The sequence below is a fragment of the Diorhabda carinulata genome, chromosome 10 (genome assembly GCF_026250575.1).
Source record: "Diorhabda carinulata isolate Delta chromosome 10, icDioCari1.1, whole genome shotgun sequence".
Classification (NCBI taxonomy): domain Eukaryota; kingdom Metazoa; phylum Arthropoda; class Insecta; order Coleoptera; family Chrysomelidae; genus Diorhabda; species Diorhabda carinulata.
The window spans coordinates 6,701,486-6,728,832 of NC_079469.1; the positions used below are offsets into that span (position 1 = coordinate 6,701,486).

Consider the following 27,347-nt stretch of genomic DNA (forward strand, 5'->3'; position numbering starts at 1 on the left):
TTAGTCTTTTATAACCTAATTATATTATGTTTTCTCAAAGGAATAATCATTATTTGTTATTGTGTCAGTTCGATAAAGTGTGTTTAACGACATATTGAGACATATTTATTACGTCAACTGCTTATTAATTAACTAAACTAAATGTATTGAACTACTTATGAAAATGAGTAAAACTAAAGCTAACGGATATAATTTATTAACAGAATTTTTAGGTTTTTGCAACCCGAGTTGATTTGGTTCATCTACTTCATTACTTATTTGATTACCAGCTGCGGGATACCACGTTTCCGAAGTCACTTCCTGTGTGCTCCAAGATGGAGAAAAATTTCTCCTCGTAGTTGAAATTGTACCTTGAACAAATTCAATATCAAAACTTAAGTTAAATCTAAAACATTCCAATTTAGTTACTTGGACTGGTACTTCCTTGTCTGGTACTCCATGCTAAAGAGCTACCCCAATCCGGCCTAGTTGATTTCGTTGAAGAAACATCGGGAAACATTTGGACGGTATTAGCTGGTAACGCTGAACTTCCTTCACTCCAACTAGCTCTTCCATATATTCCTGGACGAGTTCTAGACCCTAAGAAATCGTTAGTACTATATGTTGAATAACTTGGACTGGTAGGGGAGCTTGAGAAGCTCCAAGGAAAAGTAGAAGGAAATTTTGGTGATGAAAATGGTGCTCTAGAAGGACTAAATGGAACTTTCGTTGGGCCGATACTACTTGGAAAATCTTCCTTTGGTCTTAAATCTTGAAACGTGCTCCAAGGTTGAGCCTCACTAGATGAAGTTGATATCACCATAGAATCAGTTCGATCTGCGTAAGGGTCTGTAAGGTGGATTGTGCAGTCTCCAGAATTAGGACTAAAATTTAAATTATTCACGTTTCGACTGTCTAACAAACTTACTTATTGTACAAATACTTACATATAGTTGACACATTGCTCTTGTAGAAATCGTAGAGCTTTATCTATTATCTGAGTGGCAAACCGAGTAGCTGGACCATCAGCCATACCCCTATCACAGAGTCTTCTAGTTTCTCGGTAAACGCACTGCTTAAATCTGTCGTGTGAACTATAAAATCAATATATGTTACGATTAATGATCATTATACATGAACCTGGTCGTTAGAAGTGGCTCTGATCTATCAAAATTTGTAAATGTGCTACTAAATATATATTTCAAATCATAGATATTGACATACAAAAGAACTCATGTATCATATACACCAAAACACAATTCAAACACGCTGTGTGACCGTATTAAAGTGATATTTACCTAGGTACCAGATTAAAATGGTTATACCTAGGTAATAATACCAAAATTCATGGCAAAAGTGATAAGTACAGAGTCTGTTAAAAGGGTATCTAAAATTGATGAAGTGGGCAGAGATTTTGTATACTAGGATTAGAAAATATGCAGACAACTTCATGAAAGATTCAATCTGTAGACTGTAGAATCTATGTAGGTGGCGAGACAATTGAAGAGATTTGACTATTTTCCGAAGAAACCACACTACAATGTTAGTAAAGTTTATAATTATTGGATTTATATGAAAAATGATGAGTTGATAAGTTTTGTTACTCTAAAGGTAAAGGTTAGATTGTATACCTCAAAAGAGAGGTATACAATCTTGATTGAAACGTAACTGCACATGTAGCTTTTCAACCAATATTTAACCGCATCATGCAATAGTAGTAGAAGATTTCGAAAGTATCACGTATTTGTCACGACCCTCATCATGATAGAGACCAATCACGAAGATTCTTGAATGCTCATCAACTAACTCCACGGGCATTCCAAGAATTCAGACAGCCTTTGTTCCGTTTTTGAAGAGTCTAGACTCTTTCATCAACAGTATTGAGAGTGAGCTTAGGTCTTGTTTACCTGAAATAAAGCTAATTCATTATGTTAACTAATACTGACCAACATAATGTAGATTTCGAAATGATATCGCCTTGTTCCACTTGATCCACCAACAGGTTATATTGAGGTCCGCAATGTAATCTTTGTACAATAGTTCCCTTGATACATGGAGCATATCGAAGATATTCTACGATAAATAATGATTATTTTGAATGATGAATCGTTAAAAATCTAAATTTTCACCTTTTTGATAACTGGGTTGGGTACACATTTCATGTACGCTCTCAATGGGACTTTCCACTGCTCTGTTAAATTGTTTTCTTTGTTGTTCGGTGAAGCACTCATCCGTATACGTTTTCAAACAATCCACAAATCGATTCCAAGTATTACAAACTTGATCGATGTCATTAAGATTATCGGGAAAAACTAGATGTACTTCCTTCACCAAAGGATCTGCAATCCTTACGCATCTATTGTATTCTGTTCTGGAACAATCCAGTTTTGCAGTTACCAATAATGGTAAAAGAGTCGGCAGTAACGCACGCCACATTTTCTGAAATAAATATAAAAATTTTAGTTTATAGTTAGGAACAGAAAGATTCTATTATCAATTTTGTATCTAGACATTTTTCCTTCATCAATTTTCAATTACTACTACCACTATAACTGAGAAAGGAGAAGCATTTTTGAACCTTGGTAGTCTCTTTGCAAACTCTGCAAACTCCTTTCGCCTCTCGTGTGCCCAGTTGATAATACTCCGCCAAAGATATCGATAAAAGCAGCAAAAATAACTTTAGATTTGTTGCCGGAAAATTTAAAAAAAATACGAATTAGCTTACGAGAAATTGATGGAATGGAGAAGAAATACAAAAAAAAATCTTTTTCGGAAACTGTATTTTTGGTACACTTTGAAGAGAAAACTTTAAAGGCGTCTACACTTTGGTCACAATATTCAATGTTGCAAAGTAGTATCAATATAAAAAATAACATTGATATATCCAAGTATCAGAAATTACGTAAATTTTTGAAAAGAAAGTCCTACAATTTCGTCCCCAAAAAATCAAACATATTGACCAATTGCAAAGAATTTTAAACGAAGCTCCAGACAAGGAATATCTACTAATAAAAGAAAATTTATTTAGGAGGAAGTATTTTTAGATTTTAATTTAATTTTTTCTTGAGTTAACATAATCCTAGTTAGTGGGTTTTTCAGTAGATAAAAAGAATCAAATAATCATTAAAAATTCTATATCAAATTGTGGTAGATAGATATTTGTACTTTTAACCATCTTCTTCTTTTTCCTTCTTGTATGATAGGTTTAAAATCTGTTTCTTCTTCAGTTTCAGCCTCCTGGATCCAGATTGTCACACCATCTCTTTCTCGGTCGACCAATACTTCTTCTGCCTGTTGGAGATTTATCCCTTGCGATACACACTAGTCTTTCGCTTGTCATTCTGCTTAGTTATATCGGGTCTTGTCTCTGCTGTGTATGTCATTATAGGTCTAATTGTTGTTTTACATATTCTGCTTTTTGTTTATTTTCTAAGATGTTAATTTTTCCAAATAGTGTTGTTGAGGCATTCTGCTACTTTATTCGTTTTGACGACCTACTGTCGCACCTCATAGCTCTTTATTTCTATTTCTAAATATCTAAATTTTAGTACCTGTTGTATCACATGACCATCAAATCAAATTGATGGTTATACTCTCAACCAATACATTTAAATCAATGGTCAATGGTGCAGTGGATGTGGTGGTGTCTGCTTGGAACAAATTCGGTAGTATGGCTAAGACAATTGGATTTTTTTTTTAAATTAGAGAACCCCCATTTATACACAGGTCACTGTTTCAGACGTTCTTCGGCAACAATTTTGGTAAATGCAGGAGGGGACATATTAATCTTAAAGCACCATGGAGAATGGCAATCCAATACCCTAACAGAAGAATACGTCGAAGAGTCTATTAAGAATAAAATTAACGTTGAAAATAATTAAATATTATTTTGGTTTCACTAATCATAAAAATAAACTTTTACTCTTTCAATTTGTGCAGTTGTAGAAAATGTGTATAATGTGCAACATGTGGGAAAAGTACTTTTCTCACGAGTGTCGCAAACACACGAACTGAACTTTTCCCGCTTGTTGCACAAATACTATTTTGTTCATATTTGATATTTTTGTGAAAACAGTTATGAAACATCTGGGTATATATTCCGTTTCTTGTTGATTTTCTCGAACAGCACTAAAACAATTTTACCCAAATTCATATGGGACTATCTCTGACTTATGATCTACCAAACAAAAAAATCATCTGAATCGATTCATAATTGGTAGATTACTCGCCTCCTTTTTGTCAAGTTAATTGCTTTAGTAGTAAATATATGACCTATATAAAAGTGGCATTAACAACAAAGCGAATTTCTACCTAAATATGCAAATGCAAACGATTTGTCTACCAAAACTAGGTTAACATTGATTACAGAAAAGTCCAGGAGTCATAGATTTTCCTCGAATCAGTTAAGATATATTGTTTCCTTTTCCGTTACGCTCCATGCGTGACTACAAGTTAGTCATACTTATCTAAAATAACACTTCAAACAAAAAACTTATAAGTTTTAGATTATTTTTACGAAGAATAGACATTTTCAATAAATATAAGTATAGTATAAGGACCAGTCAACAAAAATCATTGCTTCTCAGCGATACCTGATTCCTAATTTCAATTTTCAGCAGATTTTCTATAAATTTCTTATGAATTTAATCTAGGTTTCCCTTTTGTTTCTATTAACGCTATTAATATAAATATTTTTCTTCCTTTTAAAGAAGAAATCACCTGAATGATACTCCACTTTGATATGAGCTAAAGAGAAGGTAAAAGTTATGTAACAAGAGTATTTGATGTCCTGTTAGGTCTCATCTAAAAAAGCTCCTTCAAACTCTAAATTCCCAAAGCTTTTATTCAAGAGAACAGTAATAATGTGTATGATTTGGGATGAAACTAAAACCAATCAAGGAGAAATAATCCTGAAAACATGTTTGAAACTCAATAATATGGACTAGAAGCTGCAGTGGAAAGAATATCAACGTGATTTTCATGTACTACGGGTTCTAGGTATGTTTTCACACTGAAAGAAGATCTGTTTGCTACACATACGCACTAAAGATAAATTCAAGGCTACATGTTTCGGAATTATCCATTTGTTGTAAGAAGACGTTTCATTTTAATCATATGCATACACAACAGTTTGATAAAGGAGATACCATGTCAAACTACAAGACTAGTTTCACTGAAGGAACATTCAACAAGTCAAACTCATGATTAAAGCAGCGAGAGAACGGGATAGTTGTGATGATACAATCATTTCATTGAGATAAAAAAAAAACGAGAGAAGTTATGAGAAATACAGAGAAAGGCAGATCCTTATCTGAAAATATCGGACGTAGGGAAAAAGCTTTCTGTGTTATAAGTACATCCAATAAAGCACAAATAAATAGATGAATAGATGATAATTTCAAGAATTTTTTGCTGTCTCACTCAATTAATCGATATGTAACTGAGCCTTCAGTTCATTTTGTTGATTTCTTTAGTCTAATACTAGTTAATATTTTTCGATCTTACCCATTTTTTGAAATAATTATGATAGTTTGATATACAGTGACGGAGACTTTTCCAATAATAATTATGAAGTATTAGATCCAGGGCCCCCGCTACCATATGTGCAAAGTGTGCGATGCACACGGGCGCCACCCTTTAGGGGCGCCAAAACCAAAGGCCTAAAAAAAATTTGAAAAAAGAAACAAAAATAATTTTAAAATAAAAGTTGAGAAATTGAATAGGATTAGGTATAAGTAACATGTCAGGCGGTAGTTTCTTTATTTTTCCTGTTCAGACATGAATAATGCCGGGAACTATAAAAGCGATGCAATACCAGAGGCGTTTTAAACTTATTAGTTTACTGATTCTACTCAAGATTCTGAACAAACTGATTTCAGGTTTTGCGCTTCTCATTAACACCTTGTATATGTAGACATGAGGAAATATTTCTGTTATTTGTTCCTAAAATAATGTGATTTTCAGTTTTAGGTTATTTTCTAGTATTTATGAACAACGTGGCTGTACCCCATTAGTTAAGTTAATGCTTTAAAATGAGTGTGAACAAGAATTTATTATTATTATTTAATTTTAATATTTTAGTCTACAAATAAATGTGACTCGTAACGTTCAGTTCTTTGCTTTATTTCAAGCACCTATCTACCATAAAAAAAGATAATTCAAGTTGCCTTAAGGGGCGTCAAAATCCTTGTTTGCACACAGGCGCCAGTAGCCCGTACGAGGGCCCTGATTAGATCATTGTACATTAACATGAACTACTACTTCGATCTAGAAAGTTGCAAAATATCTAGAAGAACTAACATTGTAACTAGTTAGTTAGTTTTTTATGCGTTTTCAATTCCTTGATTGTTCGAAAATGATTTTCTATTCTTTTGTCAGAATTAAAAAGAATTTCAATTGCTTTAGATGAATCAGAAATTATTTCTATTTTCGACGAATTTAAATTGATTATTTATTCCTGGGAAAAGAAGAAAAAAATAATATTTTGGTACTGTTTGAATAATTGGAATGCATAAATTGTATTCGACTATTGGAAAATTGAATTCGCGTTTTTAAGAAAACGAAACGGAAATTATCCAATCCACTGATGGACGTGCCATATGATGCTGTAAACATTGGCTCCAATGTTTCCCGGACCTTGAGGCAGCAAGCTTATTTGCTATATATTTCATTGAAATGTTTCCTTTTTATAAAATTAATATAAAAGAATGTACAAAATATTTACACTTATTCACGAAATGAACCAAAATTATTCCTAAATAAACCATTTTAGATCCTCTATTTCAACTAATTGTAAATTCACCAAGATTTTCCACAAATTGTTTCCTATTCAATTCAACTATCATAATTATTGCATATATCATATCAATCGTTATATTTTCTACTGTTTCAGTGAATTATTCAATAGTCTTTTCTTTGATGACTTTATTGTTTCACCTTGAAAGTTGTTATCCCCAATACCTAATTTAATGTTACAGAATCGAAATTTTAAAATAACTTTTACTAGGTTATTAAGTAATTAGATTGATCTATTTTGTTTAAATAATTTACTAGTTTTATTGGATTTTGTATAGGTGTCATGGGAAGATACATCTGCTTCTAAAGTATCATTCAAATTATGTAACTTTATAGTATTCAATACGTGCAAAATAATTGATTTAAAAATCTATATTAGGCAAGTTTGTTTAAATACAATAATCAATTCGTATTTACTTTTTGGCTATTTCTATTATGGAAAAGGCGTAATTTTTTACTTATGTACTATTCTTTACTGCCTATTACTATTTTCTTCCAATTCGCGGCCCCCAGTACTTTTAGGCTTTCTTATGTTCGGTCTTCTTACATGAATTTTGATCTCTCTTTTGGCCTATTCTCTATTGTTTTCTACATTACGATCCTTTTTAAAGGGAAGAGTCGTATTTTCTTTTTATATATCCGAAATATCTTCAATCCATAACTTTACTGTGTTTCCCCCACAACAATTATCATGAAACTATATACATAGACTATCGATATTACGAGAAATCGATTGGAAGGCTAACAGATATCGAACCATGAATAACTTTGTTGCAAATACATTATTTTCCCGAAAAATCAATAGATGAAATGAAAATTTAGTAATTTTTGTAAGGTTAGGTTGGGTGAGGTTAGATTAGGTTAGGCTTTTTGATAAAAATGATGCATTTGCATACTTTTTTCACAGAAACTCTTCTGCGCATGTGTCAATCATCATGACTTTTCACTCACAAATAGATCTTGATGAGATCGATCAAACAAAGTTATCCATGGTTCGATATCTGTTAGCTTTCCTGAGATTATGGCCACTTCCGTTATCTCCGGAAGTAAATGATTTCGCATAAAATAGATATGATCAATAGTCTATGTATAGAGGTTTCATGGTGATCTTCCTGGGGTGGCTTATCATACTCTTACCGTTTCCTCCTTCCATCTGTATCCATATTTAGTAGTTCATAAGTATTCTATATTTATTTTCATGTAATTTTTACATTATGAAGCTTCTTCTCAGTATTTTTCTTTATAATTTTTTGGTTTTTCTACATCTCCAGCTCCTCACTTCAGCTGCATTGTCGGTCTTTGTTTTTAGTGATGACCGCTATTTCCACGATAGTTTATCATCTGCTCGTTAATCTATATATTCTATTCTATTCTTTTCTCTATCTACCCCAACTCCAAGGAATTGGGAATAATTCCCCAATACTAATAGGAGCAAATAATTGGGATAAAAGAATCGTATAAGATACAGTACTTGTTAACTTAAACATCGATAACGTAATTTAACCTCTTTAAATTCGAAAAATGATGTGTTCCCCTTGGAGTCCAAAACCTCTTTCACTTAAAATATGAATTCTTTTCAACTTAAACGATTTATTTGGGATTCGCACCTCAGTAACTCAAAGTTGAAACGACGACGACCTGTGTAACTTCAATCATCTATCAATGAGTGATTTTGAATATATGTGCAAACAAAAAAGGTTTCCTGTATACCATTGTTATTGTCATTGCTTACACGTGTTCATCAAATGAATTCAAATGTAAACAATAGACCGAAACAAACATATGCTGAGAAGTTAAAAGCGATCGAAGCTGTGAAAAGTGGTTTGAAGAGAAAAGACGTTGCAGTCCACTTTGAAATACATTATCCATTATATTAAAAAACGAAGCTGAATTATTGAAGAAGCAAGAGTCGGGAAAGTCTTCTATGTCAAAGACGAAAAATTGCTGAATACCCCAATTTAGAACAATGCTTGTTTACATGGTTTCACAGTGTAGAAATAAAAATATCAATGTTAGCGGATCTGTACAAAAGCTGAAGAGTTTGCTGAGTCACTGCAAATAAATAATTTTAAAGCTAGCAATGGTTGGTTGGAAAATTTCAAGAAACGACATGATTTGGCCTTTAAAAAATTTGCGCTGAAAGTTCAAGCGTTAGCAAAGAATGGAAAAGATTTCAAAGTTTCATTTGCATTTAACCTAGATCGCCTATAAGTTCTAAACAAAGTTAATAATCGAACCTCTGTAAGTAAAAATATAATCTAATAAAAAATCTTTAGCTTAAGCCCTTAGCAAGTAAAAATGTCTATAACTCAAATTATTTAACGTTGATAATTTATCTTATCTAGGCTCTACTGAATATAATCCGTATTTGTGGAATGACTTGATTACATTTTTTCACATTAATATCGTCAAATTCCATTCTGCAGTCATGCTCATTTGCAGTTCATTCACATACTAGCTTCTAATTCTTAATAATGTTTTCATATTAATCATATCAATATAGAAGGAGATTCTAATAACCTTATGGGAATAAAAAAAAATGGAAACTTATATTGGTTTCAGGACTTTAAATGTTCGTGAAAATGCACTCATTCACGAATAATTGTTGATAACTTTTATCCAAATAATCAAATGAAGTTGTTATTAAATATAAATTATTATAAATATATAAATTATACAAAAATGTTGATCCATCAAATTTTTACAATAAAAAATAATAACAGTTTCTCTTGAAATTCACCTTTTCTCACATTTAATCGTTTGTACATTTGTTATTAAGTAATCATTAAAGTTATATGAAACAAAAACATTCTTAAAATCGATTATTTACAATAAGTGTTCAATATTAAAAGTTAACTTTAAAAAATTGAAAATTTTCACCCTTAAAAAAATGGTATCTTACTAAGATTGACTGTTGAGATGTTGACTGTTAGAGATAAAAAATGAGTAAACAAATATTTTTCAATTTTTTTCCAAAATGTCCGTTTCTTCGTGAAGTTTACCCAAAAAATATATAAACTGCGTTTGATGCTTTGTAAAAAAGTTGTGAACGATTGTATGCGAAGAAGTGCGTTTATGATCATATTTAAAGTCATAAAACTATATGAAATCTCCAGGTGAAATATTTTTTTTTTCATAAATCCGCCCTAAAAACAAAGATTTAAAAAAAATAATCGAAATCGGATAATTTTTCGATTTCTAGAGCGAAAGTAAAAAATTACCAGCTTTGCATAATGTTTAAGGGTTTTTAGCTTGTTTTAAGGCGATTATTAATTGAGCCCACTTATTTTAAATATTTCATAATCCTCAAAATCGCCATTTTGGTAATTTCTTTGCGATTTGGATATGTTATCATTGAACATATAAGTGATTTATCTCATATAAACTTTTTACGATCACTGTAATCTCTTAAAATTTGTACCGTCATTATTTCCTGTTCAATCAACATATTTGAATTTTTCAAGTACATAATTACAATCGCATTGCATCTTTATCTACTTCTCTACGCATATTCCGATAAAAAAAGACGGCAAATCTTATTTGTAATAATGTTAGGAGGTTGGAAACTTTTCATTTAACTCTCGTAGTAACGACTGAGTTGAAATATTACTATATTATTGAATAATTGTTATAAATTACCAATAATTTAAATTGAAACTGGAAAGTTCACGGAATGATAACATATTTTTTACGTAAATATTTATAGTATGTACCAATGACTAACATTTCCGGCGAACCAGGCAACCATACCGACCGTAATCTAAATAAAATAGTGAGGAATGTAACATTAGCTAATTATTTGACCAATAAATACATATTTAAAAAAGTTCTAGAAGCATATGGTTCTCGATATAAATCGTTACAATTTGTTACTGCTTATTCCCAAATATAAAATACTCCATGCGTTTAGAACAATTTTTCTTATAAGATAATCTAATATTAAGCAGCATTTTTCACTTTTTCATCAACTATAAAACCGGGTCTTAGTATTATTAACTATAATTCATTCCTCTGTTTCTCCATATCGAGAATATTGAAAACTATTATGGAACTAATGACTTGTTTATAGTCTAAATTGCTTGTTTTTCCTTCAATGCCTTTTCGGAAATTATCTTAGTTTACAGTTCATCTATTGCGAAAGAAATTTTAGCTGTTGCTAACTACATATGATCTACCATACTGAACACACTGTTTACACTACCACTACACCAACACTCACAATTACACTGTCTGACGCACGTTTCGATAAACAAGTATCCATCTTCAGAGACTGAAGGTAAATTAATCAGCTCTGGTTTCTGATTTTCTGCTATGTAGATATCTAACAGAAAAAAAACTGTAGTTACAAAAAAAAGCGTTGAATTCTGAAAAACTCATATTTTTTTGAGGTGTAGACTTTGGAAAATGACATATCAAAGACAACAATAGTCAGACATCATATTCGTATCCCAGAAACCCTGGGAGCGCTCTTCCATGAAGCGAACTGTTTCATAATACCCAGTTTTATACATTATGGTGATAAGGTAATTTCGTCAAGAACTACAAATAAATTCTGGACTATTCTTTACTTTTCAGACTCCATATTTTCCCTAGAGGTCCAGTTTCTTCTCACCCAATGCTCTTAATAAACTCTACTGACCCAAAAACATATAAAACAGGGAAACATAGTTTAACCATTTTATTGACCAAGAAGAAATTTTTGATATCTGATCAAAAGGTAATACCGTTTTCTTTGGAAAAATAACGCCCCAATTCGTTATCTCAATCACGATAAAAACTTATTTGAGTGCTTGAAAAGCACATTTTTTTCTTTTAGTCTTGATACTAACAGTTCAGAGCATTTAAATCTCTTACAAGATCATCTAACTCATTTTGGGAGAAGCTCATTTGACATACCTTCAAAATCAGCATCATTTTGTAATAAGCTTGGCCCTTCAATGTCTTGTTCTAAAGGTTCAGATATATTTTTAGGAAATAAAGTGAGTGATGAGCTGGACGTTGTAGACAACGTGGATTCTGCCATTTAGCTCGAATTTTAGAGTTTAAACCGTTTAGGTATACTCATGCTACAAAAATAACAGTCTAGGAAATGATTTGGTAGTTCTTGTCAAATAGTCAGTATTCCAAATCAACTACTTTTCCATAATCTTAAATATTCCATACACTATCTACAAACAGAATTGGGAGCGCATTTTTTTTCAAGAGCATCCCAAAATACTCAAAATAGGTATTTTGCACCAACTCTGATATAACTTTCCTACAATTTTCCTATACACATTCTCTGCTTATACAGCAACAATCATCTGAATCGTTTAAACAACGTCTCTTTGAACTACACATGGCGCAAAAACTAATTCTCTTCTAATACCTCAAAACGATTGCTTTCAAGTAAATTAAGTTATAAAAAGCAAAAAGTTACTTTAACTATATCTCGGTGACTGACAATTGATACGAGCAACTTTTCAGCCACTCAATGACTTAAGTGAGGATTTTTAATCACAATGTTAATTCCAATTGTCTTCAGATAACCAGCCAGAAGCAAATATATTATGTCTACCTCGTATATGAATTTGAAAATTTTAATTTAATGTAAACATATAAAAAAGCTTTTCAGTCAATAAACTCAACGTAAATGATGCTCAAAGATGAAGATGATAGTTTTACCTAATTTGTTCGAAACTGATGAATTCTGGTTCTTTCTTGATTATACGTTTTCTCTGCCCAATATTTTGTACTCTCTATGAGCAAAATAATTATTTTTAGCAATTTTGAAGTCAATTTTCAAAATCGGTTAATTTAAATAAACAAATAAGAGCTTTGATCATACATCTATAGCGTGTTGAGTAACTTGATTTCACAAAAATTAAACGATGCGATCATTGTTATCAAAAAACATTGGACCAAAAAGAGAAAATGATGGTATATATATTATTTTCTCTGAGAGTTTATAAAGTGATTTCTTTTTGTATTGGGATAGGTTATTTCAAACGAAAACAGCTCGAAACTCTTTTTAAAAATCTCTTTTCGATATTTTCAAATCTAAATTCCTACTTAACTATTAAAAGCGAGTCTATGTTTGAACCAAATTAAAATACAAGAATCAATATCCAATATTCACCCAGTATATGCTATTAAATATTTGTGCTTATATTTATTGTATTTCCATTGCGCTACCGCACAATTGAATGTAGCTGTTGGTCACAACAGAATTTGTCTTAATATTTCCTTGGCTGATTACTTCCTTTCCAAAACACGCGAGAACATTCATTTTCGTTTTCAACAAAAGTTCAATCTACGAGGGTCTCTTGTAACACTTAGTATAAATAAAGAATTCAATTAAAAAATCTAGACAAATTGTGAAATTTTTTCGATAAGAAGGCAATATAACTATGTATCTATTATATTAAATTCTTCATTGAGATTTCTGTCATGATCATTAAATTTGTTATTCACATATCACTTAGTGAAAATGACGAAACGTACAACTACAGAAATATGTAAACTTGTTATAAGATCACAATGTTTCTTGTAAAATATTTGACACGTCAAAACTGAAGTACTGTAGATTCTACCAATTCTAGATATACATATTGGATGTAATCGATCGAAGCTTCTACGGCAGGATGTTAGCCAAAAAAGATTCGAGTTTTAGAGTGGCTTAACATCAAAACATTTATAGTATCTAAGAGTTAAAACTAAGAATAGGAATGGAAAACTCTACCAGTGAAGCTACTTTGTGGAAGAAAGAGTACAATAAAAAATTAATGGGATTTTATAAATAAAATAGTTATGTAATATAAAATCTCTTAGTACATTGTGTACTGCATGTACGTTAAATGAGGATGGTCCCAGAAGTACCTGGCCCAACAAAGAAAACAAAACAATTTTAGTAAACAATATATTTATTTTTCAACTTAAGCTCCTTTTAGCTCCATACAGTTTTCCAACGATGTTCAATGAGTTCCATAAACTTTTTATTATAAGAATCGTCAAGCTCTTCAAAATAGTTATTAACTGTCAACATCACCTCTTCAATGTTGGCCATTCTTTGACCACCGAGTCATTTTTTCAAGCCTGGAACAAAAAATAATCCAAAGGGGGCTAAATCTGGCGAATAGTGTGCGTGAGATAGCAATTCAAACTTTAATTCATTAATTTTGATTATTGCAATAACGGATGTGTGAGCTGCCGGATTTCTTCGTTCAAACGTTGCAATAAATTCCCATAATACTCTTCCTTTTTTAAGATAGTCAGTGAAAATTATCCTCAACACATCCAAAATTGATGCCATGATCCTGCCTGCAGATGGAACAGTCTTTGCTTCTTTTTAGCCGGTTCTCCCTTTTCAGTCCATTGTTTTGATTGTTCTTTTGTTTCGGGTGTAAAGTGATGGACCCACGTTTTATCAACGATTATGAAACGGTGCAAAAATTTAGCTTCATTTCTGTGTCGGCATCGCCAAATACTCGATGGAAATATCTTCACGACTCTGTTTTTGTTCCATTGTAAACAAACGCGGCACTCATCTTGCGCACAACTTTATCCTGTCCAAATTTTCACTATGCGATGTATCGCATTTTTTGAAATACCTACTATGTCTGTCGATGATGGTCCAGTACCGCTTTGTGGATTTTCTTCAACATTCCTGGAGTATAGATTGTGAACTTTCTATTATTTTCAAACAGCTACCGCCATCTCTAGGTCAGGCCAGGTACATCTGGGACCACCTTCGTACTATTGTGATTGGGAAGAGTATAACTACATTTATAACTTCTATTGTCATATTTTTAATAATTTTCGATACTACGAACAAAAGAAGAAGTCTATTTTGTAAATATTTATATACATAATTTTTTACTAATATAATTCAATAACAAAAAAATAATACTTTAAATTGATACATACACTTTACACAATTTACCTTTGACGTTTGTTAAATAATCAAAAACATTATCTATGGTTGTCCTGGTATTACTGCTGATTCGTTTTCTTAAATATGTTTTAAATATGTCGTACGAGAAACTTCACTGCAATTTTTGTGCTCAATCAACCCCATTTCGTAATGCGCAAACTTACAATTTTTATTGTATTTAGAATGAGTTAGTTGAGAACATGAAATCGTAAAGATCAAAGCGATTAAAACCACATTTTCTTCGTATCAGGTGACCTTTAATAAGCAAATATGAATATAATGAGTAGAATTTTAGAAAAAAAAACACCTTATTTGAAATTTTGGTTTAACTGGTCTTAAAAAATTATTTTAATATTAGATGTTGATGATGAAATACGTAGAAATTTGAAGGAAAGTTTAGGATTAACGCTAAAAATTTTATTTTTTTATTGAATTTTGACTAAAGAGTGGTTTGCCGTGAATTTCTTTTCCTTTTTCTTAATGTTTGAAGGTCCAGAATACCATTCCATACCTAAAGACTAGACCAAACTTCTGAACTATTTCATTTTAAATTGTAATTTCTGGAACCATTGGTGATTTCATACCGAACATTCTGTATACATTACTACTACATCAACACTCACAATTACACTGACTGACGCGCGTTTCGATAACCAAGTTATCGTCTTCAGAGAATGTAGGTAAACCAAAACCTATTAACCTGTTTTATACTAAATTTTTCCGCCAATAGACCTTCTCCCGCGAAAATTATTTACATTGGGAATACCTCCTTGGCAGGAATCTTCACATTCCTTGACCCCTATACTATAGAGTGGGCTATAAGTAACTGGCCGTTTGTTCCTATTTAAGCTTTTCTTGCATTTAGCAATTTCAATTTTTTCAGCTACGTGCAACAATTTATCAATGAATACTTTTTTTATCAATTTTACATTAATAATATTATGACTGGCAGCGTGATTGGCAATACTCGATTTTTCGGTCCGTCCATAAATGAGGTATGTGCTGTTTAAGCCGGACAATAATGGATCACTTAGTCTGCCCAATATTCTTCCCGTCCCAATCACCACAGCTAATTTCATATATACCACTATTTTCCAAATATTATATTTTATACTTAGAATTACCCAGCAACTGTTTTAATGTTTCAATTCATTTGTATAAACAGGCTTGAAAGGTATCAGAGCATATTTACCTTGTTTATTATTTTGAGTTTGGGAAAAAACTTGTTTCAGATAGATTTCTTAAACCTATGACGGTTAACAGAAAGAATTAGCCAGGATGTATCTGAAGGTAGCGATGTTTTTCCTAAAGACATAAAATTTTAATCTATTACTGTTTTTAATTACTATAGACGAATATTTTCAATTAAGCTTTAAAATGAATTCGTTCACATTTGCCTTTTTCGTATTGAATATAGCGAAAATATCATCCACATCCTGTACTTGGGAAAATACTGAAACTGTTTTCAAAATGATTACACTGTCCGATGCGCGTCAGACAACTCAACCTAACGTTGTTGCAGTATTATTATTCATCTGGATTGCACGATCGTATTCTGCGTGCTTTTTTTATTATTAACCGTGGTTAGATGCCGAGTAAATAGTTTTGTCCGCGACTTTCTGAGCTGTCTAGTTCCTCAGGACCATTTAAACAGAATAACAACATACTTTAATAGAGTGAGTAATTTTGTGCAGTATGGAAGTTACTTTTAACTTAATAAGTATCAAGAGATGTGGTTAATATTCATACGAAGAACAATAGAATTTAAAATAAATATTATTAGAGAAAAAAGGGGAAAAGGTAGCCAAGACAATTTATTCAAGGTATTTATACTACGAACGATTGGTTTTGGGGTTGTTTCTAAAGTAAATGCATTACACTGTTTTCTCTGGTACCTTTTGGTGAAGATAAAGCTTGGCGGTAATATCTCTATATCTCTATAATTGTATGGAATACGCGTTATTAGGATCACATCAGCCAATATTGGGGCTTATTGATTAAACAGTTAAAAATTGAACTAATCACGCTTTCCTTTATTTTCGTTAGGTTTCGTTACTAGGATGGAAAACACGAATTATATGAGTGGATAGACGCCAGGCGGTTCCATAGGATGGTTTCAGGGGGTTATATTGTTCTCTTCCTCACGTTTGTAAATATCTGGATGGTCGCCACAATCCTACCAACTTTCCTGCTGTGCCGCCTCGGGTGAAGTGATTCCAGTACCATACCTTAACTTAGTGAACACTCTCTCATCTTTGTTAATTTATTGAAAGTGCTCGGATCGTGAAAAACACGTAAAAGAAGGTATGGGAATTCATATTCTCTTGTGTGAAGTATCTTCCAACAATCCATAATTTCAGCACCAAGGTCGATAAAATCAGTAGAAATATTCTGTTTCAAAAATCTTGAATTATGAATTTCTATTGTTAAACGAAAAATTCGTATTTTTACTATAAAGCCATGATCGAAAAACCGTTAAAACCAGGCGATTGCTGTGCCATTGGCACTACAGTTAATTGCTCAAAGTATTTTGAATAAATCATAAATTATTAATAATAATAACACTAAGAAATTTATCAAGCAAGTTTCTTATCTTGATATAACAACCCTTAACCCCTTTATATCCAAGGTTAAATCTGGAAATATCTAAATTTTACTGTTTTTTCAACATCACGCAATGGTGATTTATGTTAAGGTGGTGAAAAAAATTATCCAAGGATGAAGTAAAGGAAGACGAATGGTTTGAGTTAATTTATTCAATTTATAAATTGAGGTTAAGGATCTGATGAAGGACTTTAAGACTCATATAACAATAACGATCAGAAATATGATTGCGAAGGTTAAGGAACACGTGAATAAATTTTCTATTCCACGATACAATTTAACGTAATTTTTGTCCTAAAATACTAGAGGTCACTCTATAATTTACTCAGTTTTATTTTCTAAATAAATTTAATTCACTTTAATACACGTTTTCATTGTTTTAGTTATTTTTTCATCATTATCATTATAAACAATTTTTACGCATAAGGCCTTTTTATTTCTTATTTAACATTCGTTAGAATCTGTTCTCTTTCCCGACCGATTCTGCGTATTTTAACAACGTGCATCATTTCTCCATAGGTGTCAGTTTAATTTCTCCAAGGAAATGAAAATCAAATAGTATTGAGAAAACTTCAAAAAGTTTAGGTCTCGTTGATGTTTTGGTTGATAGAACAAATAACAAAGGATTTAACATAAGAAGTTTCCAAATATGTCGTTTTGAATTATATTAATATACTTTTTTCGACACTTGATATGAATATGCTATTTAAATAGTTTTTATGTGAGTAATACCACATTTATAACTTGTGTTAGCGCCTTAATTATATATTGTGATACTGCTGGGATACCATATACATGCGTGAATATCGTAAATGCGCGATGCAAAGCGAAGAAAAACGCGACAAGTAGACAAGCAGGAATCAGGCTTTATTTTATTCAGTTTATCACATTATTTTATGTTAATAAAGTGTAGAATAATGTCATTAACAACTCAATTGGTCCTAACCAATTCATGAACACATTAACATTTTGGTCCTTCGAGCCGTATAAAAGCGAAATAAAGGTTCATATAAACTTTCTGTTTATTGTTTTTTTTTTATTTGAAAATTCTGACGTAACTAGATAAATTTTTAATGTTGTTGCTCTGATAATCTGATTTTTTGTAAATTCAGTTTTTTTCATAAATTTACCGATAAATCGAAATAATATTAATTTAATAGGCATCATTAACGAAAGTCACTGCCCTCGGCAGTGTCGTATTATGAAATATTTATTGTGACACAATTTTTATGCAACGTTTCATCAAAATATGAGTTTATCCTTGTTGTAAAGTTAGCTGTGATAGTTATTAACGTTCCGGAGCATCAAGTTACCGGAAGGCAATACTTTCGCTGTTTCCGGTCAAATGGTTAACAATAGAACAATATTTTAGTGAATTTGTTTTTTATTTTCGAAGGTATCCGTTTTATATTCGAATGAACAATAATTAATTTTTAATTTAAACTAACCACGGAATAGATGCGGAACTAAATAAAAATAATACGGGCTTTGTTTATTATGATTCATTAATTTGTTACAAATAAATCGTTATTAGTGGTTTTCAAAAGTTTGTCCACCGTGAAGGCTTACGTTCTAATTATTATATTTATTTTATGCCGTTCGTCAAAGATCCTTCTTTTAAAGTTTTGACAACGTTGCTCATTCTCGCGTTATCACATTTTATAGATCCAAAGATAAACAAAGTTACAAACACCTTGTACATTGTGTCTATATTTAAACGGTCATTACCCTAAGTTTAGGAAAATATTCATTCAGTTTTTTCCACTAAAAGTGAACAAATAAAACCCTTCATAGTTGTAAAAATACTTTTTAGAGGGGTTGAATGAGTGATTGATTCTTTATAACAATAATAGTAGTACCCACGTGCTTATATAACAATTTCGAACGGATACAACAGATGTGGTTGGTCCCAAAAGGGGTTGATGTACAGGGAAAATGAAACTAAGTAAGGAGATACATAACTTATGAAATAATATTAAATGAATTTGAGTTAGATGGAAAATAAATTATGTAATTGATTAGATAATAAAAGCGATGGAATTGTTGTGAAAACTACTAACTTTGTCGCCAAATATTTCTCATCAGGACGTTCGTTGATGAAAATGTCGCGATCAACCCACAAATACTTAATACAGGTAGACATTTCTCCGAACAAGTTCCTCCAATAAAACGATTATCCGTTCACACCTGACTGACAGATACTTGAACCAGGAAAGTTCACTTCATACAACGTTGTCGAGAGGGTTTTCGCAAACACACACACACACACATACTAATGCCGGTAGTCGTAAGGAAACAAGGCTATTTACTATACTATAACATATCATCGAAATTACATACACAAAAATATATACATCAAAAGATTAAACCACGTTTCGCGATATAAGTATCTGGAAACGACTGAGACCTCGGCGATCGAGATCTGGTCGATTCGCGATCTCGAGACAGAATGAATTTGTCCACAATTCCAAACGCCTCGCCTGGGCTCGTGTAAGAGCAGGTAGGTTTTGGTTTTTCCAAAATTCGAGTATATTAATGAAGATTGATTTAATTGTGTGCTATTTGAACATTAAGAAGGTGACTTGGAATTTCCTCGATCAGATATCGGTCAGTCAGATATGGAGGATATATCTTTTTATTGGAGAAATTTGTTCGGAGAAATGTCTACCTGTATTAAGTATTTTTGAATGCATAGTAGTCGCCACAAAAATATTAATGGCTCTAATGTAAAAGTTTTTGATCGCCTCCAATTATATTGAATTTGCTCTTTAACATGGAGTAGGAACTCCATAGAAACGATGCTTTATATTCAGTATTGAGATCTAGAAGCTCAATTTGATCAAGAACTTCTTTAAGTGAACCTATTACAATAAAAGGAATAGAAATATTCGTTTCAATTTAAAGCTTAGCAAAGTAGAAGATTTTAGTCGCTTAATTTCAGTGAATAGAAACTAAAGTCTATTTCAGAAAGGTGTAGAGTAATAAAATAGAGAATTCCGTTCAGCTCAGCTCAATTTCGGTGTCGGCCATTGGTGTAGGTCTCGAAATAGTATTGTTTGTAATATTAAAATTTCAAGTAATTGCGTAAGAGAATTAGGAAAAGTATGTTTTCTGGCCTGAAGTGTCAATATCGAAATATTGTGTAGAGATTACTTAGTTGGTAGATTATACAGTTACGTTTTGCTTTTAACAGGTACCGTTTAACTTTCTATTAGTGCCTCTGCCTAATTCCAACTCTATTTCAGATTTGGCTTTCCTTTCTACGATTATCCTACCGGCACGCCTTTGGTACACTATTTTCAGTGTTTGTGAATGGATAACAATAGACTAAACCCATAAATTGACCTCAACCCGGGTGGTACTACCTGCACTAAAAAGAATTTTTACCAAACTATGAAAGTGGCATTGATTAAATATTCGTTGGGTCACTCTGTGGTCCATTGTTTTATTTCTCTATACCTTTCTGAAATAAACTATAGGGATGAGTCGATTCTCGATACCGATGCTTGGACATTGGTATCGATATCGAGAATCGATCGTAAAAAGTCGATACCGATACCAGTAAATGGACGGAAAAATTATTTTTTAATCCAGTTTAGGTGTAGAGTGTAGAAAAATCCTGCTTTCGAAATAACTTGGATAATGATTTTGATAATCAAAAAATCAGAGCTTAACGTAGACCATGTGTTTCCCTCTGTTAAGGATTTTCCAGTAAGAGAATTTTTTTACAAGCGGCTATTATTCATCGGTGGTATCGGTATCGAGAAACGATTTTTTAGGTATCGACACATCTCTAATAGAAGCGTATAACAATAAATTTAGAGATTGTTTTCCATTGACAATTTGGTGCGAAAATGAAGTAACTATTTACTTTTCGTTTGGACTAAGAAAATCTATGCTTATAAATTGGATAGTGTATTATTTCGGGAGAAGCTTTACTATCAATTCTTACGCATCAATTAAAACATGCCGTAACTTGTTAAGACTAGTCTCTAATTCTATGAATAGTTCAATTGCTTCACTCCCTGTTAATCCTTTCTCTTTGTTTATTTACGACACAGTACGTTTTAATCATAAATAATATAAAGTGCGATAAATATGAAGTCGTGTATTGTTATGACAGTATTGGAACAAAAGTTTAAAGCATCCGTATCAGCATGAAAATTATATGAAATTGAAGTGGAAGACATATGTGAAGAGTACAGCGTTGGTCTAATAGTATTAAGCGGTGCACAGAATGAACGCGAACATGGCGCTGGTAAACATAACCTTAAAAGTACATGTTTATAAAGAAATTTGAACGGTGATCAACGATTTTGAATTATTTATAATTTATTATATGAAATGTGTAGAGAAATATATACAGAGCGACATTTGACACGGCGTTTATGGGTGAGACCTCTGAATTTAAATAAAAATATCTAGTTACTTTACTACGACATATTCTAAAATGAACGAAATAGATTCAAGACGAATTTTTTGCGCATTGATGATTTAATCGGAGTTTATACGATGAATTTATTGAGCAGAGACTTAACAAAAAGTTCAATAAGAAAACCTTATTTGTCAATTAGATCAGGAAGCTGATCACCAGCTCTTGTCATGGAATTCCCTAGATTCTGCCAAATTTTAGTTTTCTTGTAAACAGTCGACTGTTTGTTGTAGAAACACTCATTAGCACCTACAAATTTTATCAGCTTTTCACGCAGAGAAGTAATTTTTGAGGGTATTTACACTTACAATATATATTAGAAAAATGAGGTTATTTTTTTGACGTTCAGCGAAAGTTACGCGCAATAAGATCCAAGAACTTGGTGGTATTGAACTCCTGCCACATCCAGAATTTAATCCAGTAGATTATTATTTATTCAGATCTGAGGCGAAGGGAAAAAATTTAAATCCAAAGGATGTAGAGGATGTAGTGAGAGCTAGGACCAAATAATGGTTTTACAAAGGCTTCAAAGAGGTTACTGAACGTTGAGTGGAAACTATATGATTTCAATTAGCTATACCTCGAATATTAACGCTTTCTTTTTCTGTATAATATAAACCTTTTTTAGTAATTATTACTATTAATAATATATATTTTTACTTCTTTTTACTTCTTCGTAATGAAAAAATACATTTTCTCATTTTTTTATTTCAATAAACCTTTTAAAAAAAAGTTACCTGTATGTTATAATTATTTTTCCTGTATATAAAACTCTCACAACCGAATTGTTCACTAATTCCACGTGAAATCTGGAATTTAAAAACCGCACAAAAACTCAGAAATTGAAAAATTAATCTGTATTCGATTCCAAGCACTAATTAAGTATAAAATAAAATATAAAATATTTAAATAATGGCGCACCTCCACTCCAACGCTTCCGATGATAAACCACAGAATAAATCTGAGAAGAGAGACCACAGACTGTAAACGTAATTTAGCAATCCGTTCCGGTAAAGAGCCTCCGTAACAATATGAATCGATGGTGCATGTGGGGCCTTTGATATTACCATTGACCCTTTCAGGTGCAGAGTGGGACAATACCGACCCCTTGCGGTTTCTATGGAGTTAATTGGAGACAGAATTGAGCAAGGGAAAATCTACTAAGTTTTGGAGAACTTGACCGAGTATGTGCATATACAAGGGAATAATTTAAATAGTTTCTTATTGATATATTTCTATCCAGCTGTATGAGTATATTGAAACGGAAATAACAACAACAATTTCACTTCTAAGTGACAATACAATGCCTTTTTAATTAATTAATAGATTTCTTGTTTAACCAACCCAGTAAATAGTATTTATGTATAGGATGGATCTATTGAAATAACTTTCTTACTTTAATAGATGTGTGATTGATTTTTTTTACAGACCTTGACAAGATAAAGAAAAACACTCTTTTATTTCTTTGTATCAACGGTTCAAATATTTAATATCTGGATAACGGTGAGGTTTAGGTTTAGGAAAGTATACATGAATTTGCCTTATTTTTTACCCCTGAATGCATTAAAATAGAAAAAACCGGGTAATTCTATTTAGAAAAATAAAGAAATTTGATATTTGAGAAGTTAAACTTTGAAGACTTTTTATACACACCCTGTATAAAATGAAAAATTGTTCAATATAGATTCAAATACGTCTGACCTTGCTTAAAGCGACCGAATAGAAACCATTCTCATATCTTTAAGGGTATCTTCCTAAAAAAATAATTTATAAGGGTCTGTAACGGTCAAATTTTTTACAAAAAAATTAATAACTCAAAAAGTATGCATTTTTCGAAAAAAGCTTTTGGACAAAAATGTGCTAAAATTTTATGTAGATTTCAAAAATGTATTAATATACAAGGTGTTCTATTTAGAATAACAAATTTGCAGTTAATTTCCGGTAGAACAGTTTAATTAGGGACAACGGGCTTATTTCCTACAGCTCACTCTATAGTTTAGTAGTTAAGTAATGAATACGTTGAAGACGTTTTCCCCCTACAATTATTTTTCGCGGGAGGAAGTTCATTGGTGCAAAAATTTAGTATAAAATAGGTTTCAGTTCACCTTCACGTCTCTAAAGACGATAACTTGGTTATCGAAATGTGTGTGTTCAGTACAAATATCACCAACGGTTTCAAAAATCCCTTAGCGTATACTTCCTGTCTAATTTTTCATTCCTTCCCTACCCAAGTATATCCCTAGATAGAAACGTCGCGGCATGGCTATTTAAAAACCCCTAAAACCCAGACAAAAACTACACATCTCTGTAGAAATTGATCTCGGTGAAGACCTGTATGTAAGACCGTATAAATGGGCATAGGCAGGCATATCCCATATTTCTATTTGTACAAATTGTTCAAAAATTATGATAATGGATGTGAAATTAGTAATTCTATGATTTCTTTCATTATTTTTTGATTTTGTTACCTTATTTTTGCAATTTCATGACTGCTTATTCTTGAGCTTTATCTATAGTTGTGGTTTTCATATTGTGCTTGTGCTTAAAGGCCGCATGTAATGGTGCAAGAAATTGCATGCACTTTCTTAAGGCCGCTTGACATTGTGCAAGAAATTGCAAGGTCAAAATATTGCCCAGATGAATATTGCACGTTGGTTGACATTATGTCTCTTGCCGTTCCCCACACATCATAGCTACCACTAACAAACGTAAGTAGAAGTGAACAAATTCTTAACCTCAAATTTTATTTGATATTTTATCACTAGTAAAAATGAACATGACCAGCTGAGTAATCAAGAAAACAGTTGTCAGTGGATGGGGAGGTTGATTGTTAAACCGAAAGTAACTAGATTCCTCTCTAGAAATGTAACTTGTACGCAATAAAAATGGCACCAAATCGAAAATGTTGCATTTGCAAGGTTTTTCTTGTATGACACAATCAGGTGAACTTCATCTGCGCATGCTTTCGATCAAGAAATATTGCGTCTTGCGTTGCATTGCACGTTATATTGCATCACGTCAAGCTTTCTTTACAAGGTCAAAATATTGCATAGATGAATATTGCACGTCGCTTAACATTATGCAAGTCTCTTGCCATTGCATTATGGCTGCCACTAACAAAAATTCAATGAGTGAATTAAACAAATACCTTATCTAAAATTTGCTTCAATATTTTGTGCAATATAATGTTGCAAGTGCGAGATCTTGCACGAAATAATCAGCTGAACTTCATCTGCGCATGCTTTTTTATTCACCAAAGTATTATTTTTTGCTAAAATGTACAGTATGATTATTCTTCTGCTTGTTGAGCAGCTTCTCTTAAATATTCAGACATTGTCTTACGAGGCGGTGGTGGAGGAGGTTTTTCAGCTTCAATGCGATCCGCCAAAGTATACACATTTTTCTCCCCTTCTGGTTCATACTAAAATATTAATCTAATAAGCCATAAAAAAAATAGAATTGAAATATTCACCAGTAGTTGATTGACATAATACTCGTAATTGATTGTTTTACTCAATGGATCAAAAGCTATCTCCATCATTTCCTCCAATTCATCATTGGTAAAAGGTTCTCCTTCTGTAGTCATCAAATTGGTAAGCTCTTCTTTTGTTAAACAACCTATTCCTCTTGGATCTAACCTTCGAAATGCTGCTAGAAGTTTGTCGGGAGTTGGAGGAAGGAATCTACAAGTTGTTTTGAGTAAAGTATTTAAACATTCTACTTAAAATTTTTTACGACGATGTAATACCGAGTACTAGTAGGAAGTTACACAATTTTCAAGAAAGAAAGACTTGAAAGTTGTCAAAACTTATTTTCTGCTCCTTATTATGTGTGGTTCTATTCAACAATTTCAAAGAAACAACCAAGATCAGGATATACAACTATAATTGATTTCTGAAACATTTGTATCCAACATTTTTTTTGTAGTTATTCTAACCCTTTGTGATTGTAAAACTTACTTATGTTGTGTAAACAAATCCGTTACTAGTGGCAAAAAATTTACCAAATGAACAGAGCCGGGATACTTTTGAGTTTCTAAGCTTAAAATGATGTCTTGAAGCTCTGCTTCAGTTGGACAACAACCCAAACCTCTTATTATAGAAGGTACATCTTTCAGTTCAATTATTTTGGTTTGGAAGGGGTCAAAAACTGCAAATGCTTCTGCTACTCTTTGCTCTAGGTCGTTAGTTATAGGAACTAATGAAAAATAAATTGTTAAGAAATAATTCACATATGAAAGCATTTGATATTGTAATTATTAGAACAATGGTAAAAATAAAAATATTATACACTTCAATTGACTGCAGTATACAAAAATTTTATGGGAAATATGTTTACCTTCAATTTCTTCTTCATCGTCATCCATATTAATAAGGAAGTTGAAGTAATTATACAAAATTATGTCACATTTTAAAGAAAAGAATTTATATTGACATCGACATTGTACGACATGATAATTTTTAATATATGTACGCTAAAATCCATGGAAACTTGTGTTTGAGATTTAAAATTAAGATTTCAATACTGGTACATGAAATATACAGTTTTATTTGCTTATATTGTAATTAGGAGTAGCATGATTTATGATGTTTATGCTACTAGTTATCAAAAAATGTCCAAAATGTCGTTAAAAAGTGGCTCGCAGATTTAATATACTACAGTTACCATCCTTCCAGAAGAGACAGCCGACTGTAACCAACAATGTTTTCCACAAGGTGAAAGAAAATCTTAACCCAAACATACTCTGCACTTATCATCAACAACGAAGTGCACCAGGAATGTGCAACTGCCAATAGTCGTGGATCCTTAAAATTTATTTTTTGCCACTGACACAATAGGAAATAAAGCTCTTTAAGAAATATGTGAAATAATTGGGAATGAAAATATTTAAAAATAATTATCATCAAGTTATGAAAGTTACCTCAAAAATTGTAAGACAAAAAACTGAAATTATCTCAGTACCTAGAGATTTCTGTTTAAATATTTTTTTGAATTTTTTTAGGTTCAATGTTTTAATAAGGTTTTGTTTTCATTTTTGCTTTATTGTTGCTAAATTTTATAACTACCAACCCTAAATGTAACAGAAAATATAAGATACAAACAACATTCCATCAAGAAATGGACCTCTACTTTCTTACATCAGCAGCCGCTTGCTTGTAAAAAAATATACAATTCAGTTTCAAAAAAGGGAAACTTGTTTTAGGGTATCTGATACAATGGCCAATTCATTTCTAATTTTCATTATTAAATAACCCATTGAGGTACCTATTCGTCTATAAAATAGATTTATAATAAGAAACAATCCAAAGTTTCAAGAGTCACTAGTTCATTTCAAGTGTTATACTCCTTTTTTGTTCTTCCTCAATAGATTTCTTCTTCGTATGTCTAGGTTATCATTGCACCTCTTTCGTGGTCAATCTCCCTTGCTACTTTTACCAGTCTATCGTCTGTCTTTCGACTTATATGTTAGTTCCATTATTTTTTAAGCTGTGATAGCTGCTTCTGGATGGACTGAGTAGTTAGTACACTGTTCCCACAACTGAAGGCTGGAGGCCAGGTTAGCATCGTACCTTAAAGTACCGATAGCATCATTTCAATTGAAATTGAAATTTTCTATTGAATTGG

General features: G+C 31.9%; 2 protein-coding genes across 4 annotated transcripts; both read right to left on the minus strand.

The window, feature by feature from the left end:
- Nucleotides 1-94: 94 nt before the first annotated feature.
- On the minus strand, nucleotides 95-22,807 carry LOC130898444 (uncharacterized). 3 transcript variants are annotated; one of them, XM_057807766.1, is made up of 7 exons: nucleotides 22,644-22,749; nucleotides 22,460-22,531; nucleotides 2,109-2,418; nucleotides 1,926-2,052; nucleotides 927-1,073; nucleotides 409-863; nucleotides 95-350 (listed from the first exon to the last, which is right to left on the minus strand). In XM_057807766.1, the coding sequence occupies exons 3-7, from the start codon at nucleotides 2,413-2,415 to the stop codon at nucleotides 133-135; spliced, it is 1,254 nt and encodes a 417-aa protein (XP_057663749.1). In that variant the 5' UTR covers nucleotides 2,416-2,418; nucleotides 22,460-22,531; nucleotides 22,644-22,749; the 3' UTR covers nucleotides 95-132. The 3 variants fall into 3 exon arrangements, with proteins under 3 accessions (XP_057663749.1, XP_057663747.1, XP_057663748.1); XM_057807764.1 differs by lacking the exon at nucleotides 22,460-22,531 and having other exon boundaries at nucleotides 22,644-22,807; XM_057807765.1 differs by lacking the exons at nucleotides 22,460-22,531; nucleotides 22,644-22,749 and adding an exon at nucleotides 15,879-15,991.
- Nucleotides 22,808-24,949: 2,142 nt separating this feature from the next.
- Nucleotides 24,950-26,179, minus strand: LOC130898445 (dynein regulatory complex protein 8-like). The gene is made up of 4 exons (XM_057807767.1): nucleotides 26,061-26,179; nucleotides 25,682-25,919; nucleotides 25,195-25,405; nucleotides 24,950-25,143 (listed from the first exon to the last, which is right to left on the minus strand). Exons 1-4 carry the CDS (start codon nucleotides 26,086-26,088, stop codon nucleotides 25,012-25,014), a joined length of 609 nt encoding a protein of 202 aa, XP_057663750.1. The 5' UTR covers nucleotides 26,089-26,179; the 3' UTR covers nucleotides 24,950-25,011.
- Nucleotides 26,180-27,347: the final 1,168 nt, after the last annotated feature.